Below are 16,568 nucleotides of genomic sequence, written 5' to 3' on the forward strand. Positions count from 1 at the left end.
TAGAGGTCAGAGAGGTCAGAAAAAATACGAGTTTAACCAACCTGCATAATTTACTACAATTTATTTTAAAATTCTGTACTCCTCTCCCAATCATATACTAATGTATTATTTGGGATTTAATGATTTAATTATAAACCATATTTAAAATAAAGTTTAGTATTATAAGTCAAATATTTGTTTCACTTCTTCTCATAACTAAGGACACACGAATGCTTGCTGCTGATTGGTCGATCTATGTTTTTGTTCAAACTTAGTGGCGGTGGTAGAGTAATGTGCCCAGACACATCCAACCTGAGAAAGCGTCATAGCATTGTTAGTACTTTAGGTTCCTGTGTGTTGTTTAAAATATTTGTTTAACATGCTGACATAGCTTTGAATTCATTTGAAAAGCTTTATTGCTTATTCGTAAGTAATTCACCACACACTCTCACACGGAATTACAATAGTAACTAGACCTACAGTTATAACTAGACTTCTCACAACATTCACACACCACAGCCACAGTAAAAAAAACAAAAACAAACATTAGACAATAGACCGTCCTAAACATCTTAACATTTTTTGGCTTTTTCTTTTATTAAGTTAAATTAGATCTAGATCTAGACACTATGTTTATTGTTCAAGTTAACTGACTATATTATTTATTTAGGCCTGCAGTTTTAATTTCTTGGCCTTGGGCCATGGTAAACCTAGAGTTCTAGATCTAGAAATCTAGTGTTTTTTCTAAATCTAGCTAGATCTAGGCTAGACTTAGTTAGATCTAATCTAGGTGATCTAGATAATACTAGATCTAGATATATCTAGATCTAGTCTTTTAAAGTCTAACTATAAAATACTAGTGTAGGCCTAATGAATAAATGTCTGTCTACTAGTACTGGAGAATCTTGTTTTGATCTAGACTAGATCGAGCAAATTGTAAGCTTTTAGAACCTAATATTAAAATTCAAAAAAAGTATCTATTGACCTAGAGTGGCTAGAGGGTCTAGTCTATATTATATCTAACCAGTAATGACTAAGTAACATTAAGATCTAGTTTAGTGCAGCAGTCTGCTTGACAATTTTAATATACTGTTGATTGGATTACTTATGACTATAATTAATTTTAACGCCTATGATATTTGTTATTTCATGTATTTATAAACTAGCTTTGACTTGAAAGATCTAAATTTAAAAACTATTTAAAAAAATAAATGTTTGGCCTACAATGTTATAAATTAATATGTGCACACAGCATGCATTACCATTAGACTTAACTACACATCTTCTCTTAGACATTACCACTTAGCTTTGCCAATTTTAAAAAATTATTAGGCCTATATTACAAAACTAGACCAACCCTAATTGTATCTTTAATGTATGCATATTTATTTATTCCCATTAAAAATCTTAGGTTAATTGATCGATTCTCGTAAGATTTTTTTAGGTTAAATTATGTGCTTTAGTCCATACAAATTTGTGTGTTAATTTTATTAATTAGGCTTCATAACAACTTAGATGGCAGATCAAATGCTAATAAAGGCTTAATAGAAATTTAGCAAGGAGAGGCTTATATTCCAATTACATTAAATTCATATATTAATTAGAATTAATTAGTTCAAACAGGATGCATATTGAGCATTACATTTTGTATTACATAGTTTTATTATTACAAGATGTATAAAAAAAAACCTTTTGTTTTAAGGTGCTTATTATTTTTTCACTTTCAGTGTTGAATGTAGTTAATAATGTGACAAAGCTCCATCCCATTGGCAAATGTAGTATAGACCAGGAGGAGCTTTAAGTAAAAATACATTTGTAGATTTAATTAATAGCAAAAGATGTCAAAGAGAAGTAAAAGCTTTAACTTGCCTCTCAAGAATATAACAGCACTGCACTCTAATACCATGTCTTACACGGGTGAATCAGGATTTTCTAATTTGACCAACTCTCCCATGTCATCCCTTGCTTTTAACTTGAGCGAGTTGTCTACTGGAAGGTAATATGTCAACTTTTTAAAAAGTTACTTCATTTACATATATATACATTTATATATATATAGATACATAGATATCTTTGTTTTGATAGAGGTGTAATAGGTTGCATTACATTTGTTTTATTTTGACATTATAGAACAACACCAAGGCTACGAAGGAAGTTATCACTGAGTAGTGTGGATACCCCTCCTGGGGACAGTGATAAGCTGCGATCTGATTGCACAGTTTCCGCTGAATCAGGTAATTATTTTTGTTTCATTGCATAATCTCATGTAACTAGTTTCCGTAACAGTTTGTAAGCTATTTTTTCATTGCTTGATTAGCATGATAAGGTGTTGGACTGGTTGTAAGGCATCAGTCAGTGGTTTAATTAGTAGATCAATGTTCAACTTGATGGTAACTGATTCATTCGTCGTGAGGCCTATTGAAATATATTTGTTCAGTAACTGATTTATTTGTTGCAAGATCTATTGAAATACATTATTCAGTAAGATCTGTATCTGCTGTTAAAGTTGTCTTCTTTGTGAAAGAGTGTACAGAGATCATATATTTTTTTCTGCAGGATGCAACATAGTTGTTCTTATACAGTTTTGAATACTGTTGTTTTATTCTGGCACTAATTTTTTTTTTAAGTTAGCCCTAATTACTCAAGCAGCAGGCAGGCCTAATATAAAATGAAACACAATCTTTTCAAATTGAGAGGATTTGGTAGATTGCCCACACTTTATTAAAAGTTCCTGTTTGAAGTATTTGTCTCCCTATGTTAAACACTGTATTTACTAATCTACCTGAGCCCTGTTTAGTTGCTAGGCCATATACTGGCTATACCTTTACATTGTGCAACATTTATCATGTTATGCAGAAAATAAATGTCTATTATACCTTAATTAAAACATTTTAATTGATAGTTTTAAACATCAATTGTTCTGAGTATGACTGTTATGTCTTGGTATGTAATAGCTAATTATTGGGCGTAACAATAGATCAACAGTGTGGATTATTTTTTAGTATTGAGTAAACCATGTTTATTGTTTCTCAAAGCTGTCTTTATACTTTTGACAGTTAAATTGTAGCTACAAAGTGTTCTTCTAAATTTTATAATGTACTGTGTAGTTCTATAATTTTAGTATAAATTATCATTCTTGTGATCTCTGTGCTGTTGGGGCCACTTCAGTTTTTTAGGTGAATGATTTGTGCTTGATCATCTTTTTTTCTTTCATTGTGGGTTGTTTCATCATCACTCCTTACACCCCTCCCGCCCCCTCTACCTTCTTCTCTCCCCTCCACCCTCCTTCCCCACACCCACATGTAAAATGTGTGCCGTGAATGAATGCTTTAGGGGCCTCACAGCATTACAATGATCCCTGGGGCAGCTGCTGAACATTTTATTGGCATTTTGGGCTTTCTTTAAGCCCGCCCTACCCCCAGCCGCCCGTAGAGATAAGGTGGGGGAGGGAGGGGGGTGTCTGATAATGCCTTTGTTCATGTGGCGTGAAGATAAGGCAGATGGCGTCACTCTAGCTTGAAGAAAATGTATTTACTACATGTAAATCAAGACAAAATTGAATAGAACAACCCCGACCCCCTCTCACAAACCTGTCTCTACTCATTGAGAACTTAGGGACCTAAAGTTATGAAAGCGATATCACAAATAGGCTGTTAGTTTTTTGTGTCTGCTGAGCAGATAAATGGATGGTTTACAGTAGTAAAGTCATTCACCGAGATGGTATGCCGATAGGTTGGCTAATTGAGGGCGCACGGTCGTCTGTGCATGTGCGGCCCATAGTCTAGTCGTGAATGGAGACGTTGATGTATGGGGCTGTATAAGATAGCCCGGGTGAGTCCCAGGACGTTGAACTGTGTCGCTCACCGACAGGTGACGTGCAGTGTCCTTATGACCCCCCCCCCCCCTCCCATCACCCAGGCTACCCCGCGATTTTATTGGATCTATAGACTTTCCTTTGTGGCTAACTGAAGCCGTTTTATACAAGTTGGACATGTTACGAATACCTCGTATGTTTTTTTTTAAATACCTATTACGAATATCGGATAGACAAGTGACACACTATTGATACTTTGCCAAATATTCTACCATCACTACCCCTTTAAGTATAAACAACCCTCATAACCCTTGGATTTCATCAACTTAGGTAGAAAAAAAAGTATATTTAATATCTTCTGTTGGTGTCCAAATGATGTGCCCACTAATATCTATCTTTTAACCTGAACACACCACCGTGTTACACAACAAGCCTGGTGTGTTGGCCTCGAGAAAATTGAATTTCGACGTCACAGCTGCGGGAAAATCCCAGTGTTCTCATTGGTTAATCATGGTATTGATTGCCCACCTCTGCATAACCGTGCTGTGTTTAGAACTGACGCCCATATCTTTTAAAAAAATTCCTGTATGACTTGTACTCAGTCGCCCACATAGTTCCACACTAACTGGTCTGATTGCCAAGTTACCTTGCACATTGCCTTGATTGTAGTATTTTTAGATGTAGGTGGAATAACAGCCTTTGACTATAGGGCGAGGCCCTATACGTTGTTCAAACTGCTGACGCTTTATGGGAAATATCGATTTGCCCAACCCACACGGCCCTGTAAATAGTATCATGGATATCTATACCTCCAACACTAATTGAACCCTAGTCGCGGCCCTAAACTCTGTTAAAATATCGTCAGTGGCGATAGTGGCGATACGTTGGTATGGCTAATCTATAAGAGCAGTTTGGTATTAACATAAAATCTCTTGTAAAGGATGAGAGTTAAATCTCAGCACAAATATGCCCCCACTCTTCCTTGGGTAAACTGACCGTGTGGGTAATAGGGCGGTCAGATGAGTCTGACCATTACCGTCATTTTGTCAATCAAATCTTGTATTTTTCTAGGCTGTTTCTCAGAGTCCCCCATAGATGACTCTCCAACATTACACAGGTAAGTTAGTATTCTTGTACGTGTGGTACGTGTGGGGGGGGGGGGGGGGACTGTGGTCTTCATGTGTCCGTGGTCTTCATGTGTCCGTGGTCTTCATGTGTCCGTGGTCTTCATGTGTCCGTGGTCTTCATGTGTCCGTGGTCTTCATGTGTCCGTGGTCTTCATGTGTCCGTGGTCTTCATGTGTCCGTGGTCTTCATGTGTCCGTGGTCTTCATGTGTCCGTGGTCTTCATGTGTCCGTGGTCTTCATGTGTCCGTGGTCTTCATGTGTCCGTGGTCTTCATGTGTCCGTGGTCTTCATGTGTCCGTGGTCTTCATGTGTCCGTGGTCTTCATGTGTCCGTGGTCTTCATGTGTCCGTGGTCTTCATGTGTCCGTGGTCTTCATGTGTCTGTTTAAATATCACACCAACACATCTTAATTAATGGTGTGCTCTAAATGTGTCAATTAATTTGGCATGACTTTACACACGTATTTAAATTCTTATTTTTTCCCCCACTAATTATTTGGTACTTATGTTTGTTTTATTTCTGTCCCATGCTCTTCACCACGTCGCGAGGCTTATCGCGAGGTTTAGCGTTATTAAAACAAACCAGCCGAGTGGGAAGCGTGGATCAATCCAGGCGACTGGGTTGTGTTCACCTACTTTTTTACCTGAACGCCAGATGGCCTTTTTTAGGTCACGATTTGTGTTTCCTGTGTTAAGACCTTTGTTGTCGCTATAGTGGCGCCAATTTCAACCTGTTGCTTCTTTCTTAGCTGTTTTTTTTTTCAAACATGTATCACGGTCTGTCAAGGCAAATGCGGTCAAGTGTACCGTCTGACTATTCCAAGCCCTTCAACTGGTGGTTTCAAAGTTTTGGTACAGCTGCCTGGCCGGTTCACCCCCACCTTACAGCTGCTTGTTGGGTCCACCCCCCCCCACCTTTTAACCTTTCACAGCTGTTTATTGCCCCCCCCCCCCACCTTCCACATGAGCGAGACAAAGATGCAACAGTTAGTTGAACGGAAAACTCCCACACGCCATGTAGAGATGACACCAAGCCACACACTTGAGTGGGAGACACATAGTTCCTGGTTTATTTGAGCGTCGTATGGCACGCTGGTAGATCCTTCAACATTTCGTGGAAACTTTTTTATTTGAAAGTTACGAAACACAACACACCATTTCCCACACCTTGCCACCACAGTAGGCTACACACTTACTTTTTGCCATCGCTTTTATGCTTCGATGAGTGGGCCGACTATGTTTAAATTAATGATGGTTGATTCCCCCCACCCTCATATTATAATTATTTCACTAAAAAGATAATTTTTTTTCAATTATGTAATGAATGTGGTTTGTAAATCCTGGTCAGCTTGATAAACAGCGGTTGTGGTTTGAAAAATTGGCTTAAAATGTCGTGTCAGTGTGTGACACGGCAGACGGCCGTACGTGGCAGTGTCCGAGTCCTTTCTCCCCGTGTTTGCTCGGGCCGGCTAAAGGATGTCCTCGTCCCGTGTCGAGGACAACTGTTGAATGCCGGCTTTATCCCCGGCCGCCCTCGACCTATTGTACCCCACTGACCATCCTCCGATAACGCCTGACCCCCGAGCCTCGCGTTACGCCACGGGGCCGTCAAGCCCGCCCAGCAGGAAGTGGCTGTAAAATAAATCACACCCCCGCCGGGGGGAGGGATGGGGTGGGCAGACGGCGAGTGACCTCGTGTAACTCAGCTGTGACCCACTGACCACTCCTTCCTTGAGGGTCGGGCCGGTATCAGCAGCGCATTGTGTGACCGTGTGGGGCGGTCATCTGTACCATCTGTAATGGACACCGCCTCGATGTACCTTTATCTCACAGAATATCTAACGCTAGGCGGTTCATCGCAGTCAAGTAGTCTCTTTCATCTGAGGCATACTTCAAACGTTACTCTACACACAAAAAGATGGGAAGACGTTTGATATCTTTTTTATGCAGATGGATTCTATAAAAAACTCCTCTGCTTCTGTAGATATACGATGGGTTTGTCTGGGCAATTATTCAACATTAAGCCAAATGTAAACACGTGTTTCAAAGTTGTTTTTTTTTTTCGTGCCCCTAATCGGAGGTCTTGGTTTGACAATGATGGACCGTGTAGGTCTCTTTTATTGTTGTAATTGATGGCAATTTGATTAAAATAGTAACTTACAGTTTTCTTAATGGAACATCCTGGACATTGCAAATAATTGCAAGGATTCAGATTAAAGTGATGATATAAATACCCCCCCCCCCCCCCCGGACACACACACACACCCCGTGAACTTCTACTAAAAGGTTCTAATGAAGTCTTTGAGATACACGGACTAGATAGGCTCTATGTGGATGTTTCACTCAAAGCAAATGGTTTGATAGCGCCACCGGGGCGTGTCTGATTGTTGTTCCACCTGCTTGAACCTTTTTGCTTGCAGGGCTAGACGATTCTAGTAGCCGTGGCAACGGTTTCCTTTTGGCATATTTCCTGTGTCTCCCCCTCCCTCCCCCACTCATCGCTCGGCTTTGGTCAACCGTTGACTTCTGGCACGCTCCCCTCTTTCTTTATCCTCTCCCCGAGCAAGCCAGCCTGGCGCCAAAACGAGGCTCAGTCGCAGACGATGGAATGGTTTTGCTCACCTCCCCCAGCGGCGCGCCATATTAAATTTACCCGATGTTCTCGTTGATTGTTATATTTGAAATGTCCCTGTTTTTAAGATGTGTCCGACTTTAAATGTGTCCGTGTTCTGTATCAGTCACGGTGCTGGGCTGAGAACTTATGTAAAATAGATAACGCAACCCACTACCCCCCACCCCGCTCGCCCCCTGTTGTTTACACCTTGTAACGTTTCACGGCAACTACGTGCTAACGCGTGACCGCGAATACTTACCCAACAATGACCTAACGCTGACCAGCGCCGTGACGTGCCTGGGCTGGTCTGACCACACGTGAAACAGATTTTCTCGTCTGACCACTTGTGAAACAAGTTTCTCCCGGCCCCGTCCATTGAGACGTGCCACTGCCGGGGTTGTTGAAAATCGACACCTTTTTATCATCAGCACCAACAACCAGAGCTGATTGGCGATTACAGCACACACAGGACTGCCTGGGGCATCATCGCCCTGGTTATGTGGGTCAGATCCAGCATGGGCCCACTTGGTTACAGTAAAACATGGTCCGATGGCCCCTTATGTAAAACATGGTCCATGGCCCCTTATGTAAAACATGGTCCATGGCCCCTTATGTAAAACATGGTCCATGGCCCCTTATGTAAAACATGGTCCATGGCCCCTTATGTAAAACTTGATCAGATGGCCTTTAGTAAAACATAGTCTGATGGCCCCTTATGTAAAACATGGTCCATGGCCCCTTATGTAAAACATGGTCTTATGGCCCCTTATGTAAAGCATGGTCTGATGGCCCCTTATGTAAAACATGGTCTTATGGCCCCTTATGTAAAACATGGCCTCATGGCCCCTTATGTAAAACATGGCCTCATGGCCCCTTATGTAAAACATGGCCTCATGGCCCCTTATGTAAAACATGGCCTCATGGCCCCTTATGTAAAACATGGCCTTATGGCCCCTTATGTAAAGCATGGTCTGATGGCCTCTTATATAAAACATGGTCTGATGGCCTTTTGTAAAACATGGCCTCATGGCCCCTTATGTAAAACATGGTCTGATGGCCTTTTGTAAACATGGACTCATGGCCCCTTATGTAAAACATGGTCTAATGGCCTTTAGTAAAACATGGTCTAATGGCCTTTAATAAAACATGGCCTCATGGCCTTTTGTAAAACATGGTCTGATGGCCTTTTGTAAAACATGGCCTCATGGCCCCTTATGTAAAACATGGCTTGATGGTCTTTTTTGCAATCATTTTTATGAAAATGTTCAGATGTTTTAAGCATAATGATTAAAACACATGTTGACTTGAATGAGTTAACACATCAAAGTGGCTTAGATATTTTACTACTTAACTCCATCTATGTTATTAGTTTAAATTATTTTCAAATACTAACATACACATTAACAAGTCAATGGTGTGTCTTGCTGATTTATTTAAACAGTAACAAACCAGATGAGCTGTGGTTATATAACTTGAATCTGAAGAATACAATTATGGTTAATTAGCATATCCTGTAATCTCAAGTGGTTGCTTATCACTGACTTATGTAAATGTGGTACTCTCTGTTTACCCTCATTGTAAGAATTGATCAGCTGGTCAGAGCCAGGGAGATCACTCTGGTTACACAACACTGGAGAGTTACTAATTAAAGACATCAAGGCACTTGTGTTCTTAGGTGGTCCAGGACCCCAGTCTTTTATCACTACTACATATAATTTACCTCCCCCTGGGCTAGATTTACAACCAAGTCTTTGTTCAGATGTGAAGAGTGAATACACTTATTTCCCTTTTCATCTGCAGCAACTTACCACTACACTTCCTTTGTACATAAAAGAAAATGTATACTCAGTAGCTTTTAAATGCACTTAAATAGACCAAAAAGAAAATAAATATATATTTACTTTAAGGGTTGTTCACTAAAATGTATTGAAAAATATATTCTTTTAATAATACATTGAAAACCTGTATTATTTGCCCATTATAAGTGTCTTCCTCTGCTATAAAATTCATATACGTTCACAAGCACTAGTGTTAGGAATTGATACCATTAATTTTGCCTTTAATTAATGCATTGGTATTGGAGATACACTTTGGAAATTGTTTTAGTAGAATTTGATTAAAAGATTTGACCAAGCTCAAACGTATTAACATGGTGTGTTAATAAATAAAAACTTGTTAAACTGTATAGCAAATATGTATGAGAGTACATCATTAACCAATTGTTTTTTCTTCCTAAAGCTTGAGCATTAAAAGATACCACTCAGAAGTTCATCCAGATATCCCTTTGGAGGCTTTTTCTTTAAAGTAAGAAACTTGATATTTCAACTCTTGTTCAAATGTAAAATACATTTTTAAAATTAATACATTTAATGAGCACATTTCTACGTTATCTATTTAATAGCATAGGACTAGAACTATTTTCAAAAAAGTTTGTCTATATTTAGAAACACCCATTAGTAAGATAACAAACAAAAAAATCAATGACTTGTTTCAGAAAAAAGACAATATCCTTCAGGAGATTCAACTCTCAGCCTGTAAGTGTGTAACTAGGTGTTGATTGATTCCTTAATTAGACATAAAGCAGGAGGATAAAAACATGCTTAATTTTAAAATTGTCCTCAGTTGCCATTATGTTTTTGTTTTGTAGCTTCCAACATTGAGGCTTGACAGCCCGACAGATTTCCTGGAGCAGGACAAGGAGGATGAGGAGAACCTTCACCATGACATTGATGGCCACCATGAAACTGATGAGAATAGCCATTACAGCAACAGGTTGTACTCTGATGAGACAATGTCACAGGACAGTGGACTGGGGCTTGAGTCTGACAGGGTAAGCTCATATATCCTTGCTAGTTATATATCACACTCTGTTGGGTCATGGCTTCAACATGTGCTATTTGGATGGATACAGGGGTCGCTTTTTGTTATGTACAAGATCTTCTATTAGAAAAATATTTTTGAAATGAAAGTTCAAATAACATAATTTAAATCACCTGAAGTGAAACTATGTAAATACTTGTGAGCAGAAATAAATATGAAAGGTTCTCAAAGAGAAAGTTTACTGGCCACTATTTGGGATGAGCACTAGTGTATATAACTAACATGTTAGTATTATTTGAAATAAAATAATTTAATTGTTGTTTTTTTCCTCCCTGTAGCGGTGTTCCATGTCCAGCTTTGATGATGCTGTCTCTTGTGTGTCTTCACCCAACCAAAAGTTGAGGGGATCCTCCTCCACATTTGATGATGTCTCATCCATATCCTCCTCTAACTCTTCTTTGAATCAATTGGATCATCTGCCATCCTTAGAAGATATTTGGAATGTAAGTCTTTGTTTTCTAGATATTCATATTTATCATTAGCTTTAGACAATACATAAAACATTTTCGTATTTAATTTTCTCTTTTAAAAAAAAATATGGTTTAAAAAATGTAAATTTCATTATTTTTAACCCCAGGATTCACCCAGTTTTAAAGCTCCTAAAGGTAAACCCCCCAAAAGATCTCGAAGTTTGATGGAAGACAAACACTATAATGAAGACACATGCTCACCAATTAAATACTCCCCTGTCAAATCTTCATCACTTCCTCGCCCATCATTCTCCAAGGCGTTATTTGCTCATGTAAGTTGATTTTATGTTATTTGAACTTTATATCATTTGTTTATAAAAATCCCATGTCCATTGAAACTAAGATAAAAGGGAACAAAAAGTTCTTGATTTGAATTATTAACCAATGTATGGATAGAAACTTTGCAGTAAGCAAAACTAATTTCTGGTTGAATTGTAGTTTGCATATTATAGCTAAAAAGTATTAAGCACTTGACTTAGTAAAAAATTCTGTCTGTAGATCCCAGAGGTGACAAATGAAAGTTTGGAAGAAAATAAAGGCAAATCTGATGATGGCTTTCAGGAACTGTTTGAGATTGAAGAGGTGAGATCTGGATACCATTTTTTTATTTTAGTCCATGTCCATTTTATTTCTATGTTAGTGTAAGGCAAGTCTTGTTTGTGTCTTAACATTCAGTGTATTTTGTTATCCTTGTAGTTGAAGAATGAGGCACATGATCAGGTATCAACTTTGATTAGTGCTACCCTTCTACATCGACCCAATGATGATGTGGAGTTGGTAGAAAATAAGCGGATCAAGTTTACCTTTGGTGGATGTCAGATTGAGACTCCCTCTGTACGTAGTGAATTTTTTTAATCATAAATATCTTTTGTGGGGAAACTTTGCCTCAAGAATATAACAACTAATATTTTTTTAACAGAGTCGACCAGTTGTAATTAGACGCGGTTTGCATAGATCCCAGTCACTGGACATCCGACCGAGACCATCCTTTAAACGCAGTGAACCTCCAGAGGATGACACCACACCTGTCCAGAACAAGAGGTGGAGGGGAGAGCAGGACATGACTGTTGTCTGCACCAACAGTGCCATCAGTGAAGTTGAACTCTCTAAGGTTGAGGTAAGGCTTGTTTCAAATTTGACAGTTTTTATTAGTCTAAATATTTGATACCAAGTACTTAATTTTAATTTCATTATTTTTTAAAATTGGAGAATTTTGGCTCAAATTATGCAAATGTTGAGTTTTAAAATAAAAGATCAATTTAGCTTTTAATATTTAATGAACTGCAAGAATTATTATTAAAATATAAAAAATATTAAATATTTAATAAATAAATATTAAAATATGAAAAAATGACTTATTTAATGGTGTTAATCAGGCTAACCAAGTTTTAAAAAAGATCCAGTGTTGTATGAAAATTCTGTTTTAAAGGTACCTCTTAGTCGGCGTTTACACAGATGTCACTCTGAAACAGAGGCTATGATTAAATCTGCAGTGACTCGCATGTTTTTGGAGCCAGATCTTATTGGAGACTGTTCAAAGGTAAAATGAAGACACTACGTGCTGAAGGAAATATCCTTAAAATTTGAGCTAATTAAAAGTTCTTAAATTTTTCCTTTGTTTTTGTTTTTAGTGTCATAAGTTGTTGAGTATTTTTGAATAGAGTTTGAATCAGAAGATTAAAAAAAATAGATACTCTTTGCTAAATTGTTATATTTTTTTGCCAGCCATACTGTCTCCCTACAATAAAAGGCAAACATCAAGATCTCAAGTCCATCACACCTGAAACAGTAAGTTATGTTTTCTTGATTAGACTGGCTGTTTCAATCCATTTATGTGTAGTTGTTGAGAGTTAGTGGGGGGGGGGGGGGGGGGGCATGCACAAATGAAGATAACTTACTCTCCAATATAAATAGTTCCACAGTAATTTTTTCTAAATTTAGATGAGGGGCCTGAAAGCACAAATCAAGCACAATAAAATCATGTTTTTGTATTTTAAAACAACCTATTTCGCTTTCAGCTGAAAATGTAACTATTTATAATTGGAAAATGCTTTCTTTCTATCAGCTGAGTCGTCTGATATATAACGAGTTTTCTGATGTTGTTGAGGAGTATCATATCATAGACTGTCGTTACCCATATGAATTTGAAGGAGGTCATATACACGTAAGTTCTAATATCTTGATCTTCTTAAAATGTGTTCCATGTGGTTTTTATACACATAAACCAACAGCTTTCTTTTTATTTCAAAATACTGCTCTATATTCTAGAATGCCGAAAATGTCTACACCAAAGAGGACGTGATTGAAAAGTATCTTAGGAGACCACTAGCAGTAAAAGATGCAAAAAAGAGAATAATCTTGGTTTTTCATTGTGAATTTTCTTCTGAAAGAGGGCCTGGTCTGTAAGTATCACTAGAACTGTGCATCGTTCATTAGTAATTAATAATTAATTCAGTTTAGGTATTTATTAAAATAATATTTTTTATGCAAATGTTAAAAATAATATGCTTGCTTTTAGATTCCGGTTCTTACGCAGTCAAGATCGTGAGACAAACAAAGAGTTCTATCCCTTCCTTCATTACCCAGAGATTTATCTACTGGAGGGTGGTTACAAGAATTTCTTTGAAAATTATTCTGTAAGTCCTTTGTAAGCAGCGGCATTTTGATGTGCAAGTTTATTATTTACTTTTTAGCTTGTGACATTTCAGATCAATAGATAAATAATTAATGCATTTTTTGTTTTTTAACATTTTGTAAAATTTGTAATTTATTTACCAGCACCTGTGTGAGCCAAGAGAGTACAAGACAATGTTTGACAAAAATCACTCTGAAGATTTGAGAAAGTTTCGTGCCAAATGCAAGTCATGGTCTGAGGATAAGTCTCAGCAGAGAACTGGTGTCCGGAATCTGAAATTCTAAGTTATTTGATGTGATGGCATGAAGGAACAAGAAGTTCTTGCCATTCAAAGAGGTTTAGCTAGAGAGTTTTGTTTTAACTAGAGAGTTTAATTTTATCATAATGTTCTTAACACTTTCAATCAGTTTATTTTAATATGAAACTTTTAAAAGATTGTACACAAATTATATATATATTTTTAGAAATTGTATTTTAGTTATATATGACAGGTTTAAATTAACTTAAAAACTTTACTTGGAAAATTGTTTTAAAATTAGAACAGACAATTCAATTCTATATAAAAAAAAATTCATGTGTTACTATATTAAAGAGAAAATGTTTCAAAAAGTTTGAATGGCAAGGCAATGCTCTTAACATCAAAAATACTTTCATGCTTTAGTATGTACATTTCATGGAACCAGTATTTCAGATGAATTTAATGTGATTTATACCAATTTCTTGTCACAGTATATATTTGACATGGGGTTTTAGGAAGATTTTACCATATATATTTACATATATACCCTGAAGTTTGGAACATTTTTTTGAGTTTTTATGAATGTGTTATTTAAGTTTGTCTGGATGTGTGATTGTTTGCTTCCAATTCTTTCTGACAAAAAGGGCTTAAAAGTAGCGAGGAAATATAAAACCCAAATGTATTCTACTTAGACTGTCTCATTGCATTTGATACAATTGTATGTAGTTCTTTAGTGGCTGGATGAATATAAAACCTGTTAACAGATTTATCCCCCCTTCCCTGTATGTCAATCATTTAGAGCTGTGTAAATCTGTGAGAACACTAATGATTTAGGGTGGAGAAGAGTGTATAGAATGAAGAATTGAATTACTTTTACAGCTTTTTAATATTTAATGTCATTTTAAAAATAAATTATTCAACACTCAGAAGTCTTTATTTTAAAATAAAGTAATTATTTTTAAAATTTCTTTCTAAATATTGTTTTATGTATTTACAGATTTTTATTCTAGTATTCATTTTCCCATTTTAACTGTTTGTGCTTCTTGATTTATTTACAACTTGGTGGTTAAAGTCAGGGTATTATGAATGCTTTGTTTAAAAAATTTATTTTTAACTCAATGCTGACAAGCAATCACTAGTTGCAAAAAATCCATTATATCATATTTACAACCATTAACAGTAAGTTATTCAAATTTTAATATTATAAAATTTTTTTTAAAAAAGGTGTTTCAATGAAAAATTTGTTATTTAAATTTAGATTTGCAAAGCATGCACATTATCACACAAATTAAGATTGGATTATAATTTAATTTTTGCTGACAATTTTTGAAAAACAGAAACATTTTTACTCGCCACCCTATATATTCTTTCATGGGTTTGAAAAACTTGTACATAATTAAATCATGTAAGGTTTGTAAAATTATATTAATTTATGGCATTAGTTGCTTGAATGTACATTTTTCATTGCTGCTTATTGTAGGTTCTTTTATTCCTAATTTACAGGGGTAAATTTGGACGTACATCTATTAAATCTGCTTCCAAGTTGTAGCTCTATATCTAAGTTTGATTCTTTTATGTAAGCTTATCTATTATATTCTGCTAGTAAATGCACCAACTAGGCTATCTGTAATGTAATAAAATTGTTATCTACAATCTAAACTGTTGTTTGAAAGTATTTCTTCAAGTCTAAACATTTTTAATTAACAATCTATACTGGTAATGGAGGAAAAAACCATCAGTTCCTGGTAGAAAGGGTACATCTAACCCTCAGGCCCAGACTAATTAATGCAGATCCTCTATACAAGTTGTGCTGTGATCAGTGTCAACATACTTAGCAGTGATGATTTACTAAATGTGCTACTGATTTAATGCATTTGTTTTTGCTCATTTAATGCAGTGTACTATTCAATTTTCTGTTAAATTAACAGGATTTTTGTTTGGTTAAATTTCTAAAATTTGTTAATGTTGATCCCTCTACTGATTATAAGTCGGTCTAGATTTTAGTCCTGCCAATTCTCTTGACTGCAGTTTATATAAGTTGAACAATTATGGCCTGAATGTTCTCTTAATTGAAATTTTTAACAAAACAAAAACACAAAAAAAACTATTTAGGAAGAAGCAGTGTATTTAAACTTTTTTTTTTAATTTGCCATATAATTTGTAGATACCAATAAATGTGAATTTGTATTATTTGCATGAGGTGTTAATACAAGACAAATTACAATAGTAAAAATGGAAAACAGCCAGTTACAAGCAACATGTGAGTAGGAAAAAGTTTACTATATATAAACTCCATCCACTTTACATTAAAATTATTCCAAATCTGTTTAAAGTTTTCCCCTACAAATAAAAAAAACTGCTAAATGTACAAAAAAAATTAGAAAAATCCTTTTTTTCTCATTAAAAGTGATTGCACAATTAAATAAGCTCTTATAAATATTCAAAATGTTTCTTTAAAAATAAATCGTATTTACTAAAAATAAAACATACAATTAGGTATAGAATTCATTAACTTTTATTCATTAATTTTTAATTTTTTTTTACAAAATCTACAAGTCAAATTGCCCATGTAACAAAATGGAAGGCTTTAAATCTTAAGAAAATTCAACAAGAATTCTTATCTATGAATTAAAAAGCTTCTTAAACAAAAGTAATTAAAGTATCAATTATTTCAAAACCCCAAAGTCTAATTTAATGAATGATCTTGATTATAAATAAAGACAACTATCCCAGGCCTTGGTTGATAGTGTAATCAAATGCAATAAGAAACTATTGTCAACATTTTGTGCTGGATATTTCTCAAAGCAGCTGT

At 36.1% G+C, this 16,568-nt stretch overlaps 1 protein-coding gene across 2 annotated transcripts; it reads left to right on the forward strand.

Moving 5' to 3' along the window:
* Window positions 1-237: 237 nt before the first annotated feature.
* On the forward strand, window positions 238-15,557 carry LOC131943153 (M-phase inducer phosphatase 1-B). Of its 2 annotated transcripts, none has more exons than XM_059303162.1 (18): window positions 238-312; window positions 1,707-1,975; window positions 2,110-2,213; window positions 4,865-4,910; window positions 9,772-9,837; window positions 10,028-10,067; window positions 10,181-10,363; window positions 10,692-10,856; window positions 10,991-11,155; window positions 11,382-11,465; window positions 11,580-11,717; window positions 11,803-12,000; window positions 12,313-12,423; window positions 12,609-12,671; window positions 12,949-13,047; window positions 13,152-13,285; window positions 13,402-13,519; window positions 13,662-15,557. In XM_059303162.1, exons 2-18 carry the CDS (start codon window positions 1,818-1,820, stop codon window positions 13,800-13,802), a joined length of 2,013 nt encoding a protein of 670 aa, XP_059159145.1. In that variant the 5' UTR covers window positions 238-312; window positions 1,707-1,817; the 3' UTR covers window positions 13,803-15,557. The 2 variants fall into 2 exon arrangements, with proteins under 2 accessions (XP_059159145.1, XP_059159143.1); XM_059303160.1 differs by having other exon boundaries at window positions 262-405.
* The last annotated feature ends 1,011 nt before the right edge of the window (window positions 15,558-16,568 follow it).

This window comes from Physella acuta, unplaced genomic scaffold (genome assembly GCF_028476545.2).
Source record: "Physella acuta isolate Inbredline_101_S28 unplaced genomic scaffold, ASM2847654v3 ptg000443l, whole genome shotgun sequence".
In the NCBI taxonomy this organism is placed as follows: Eukaryota; Metazoa; Mollusca; class Gastropoda; family Physidae; genus Physella; species Physella acuta.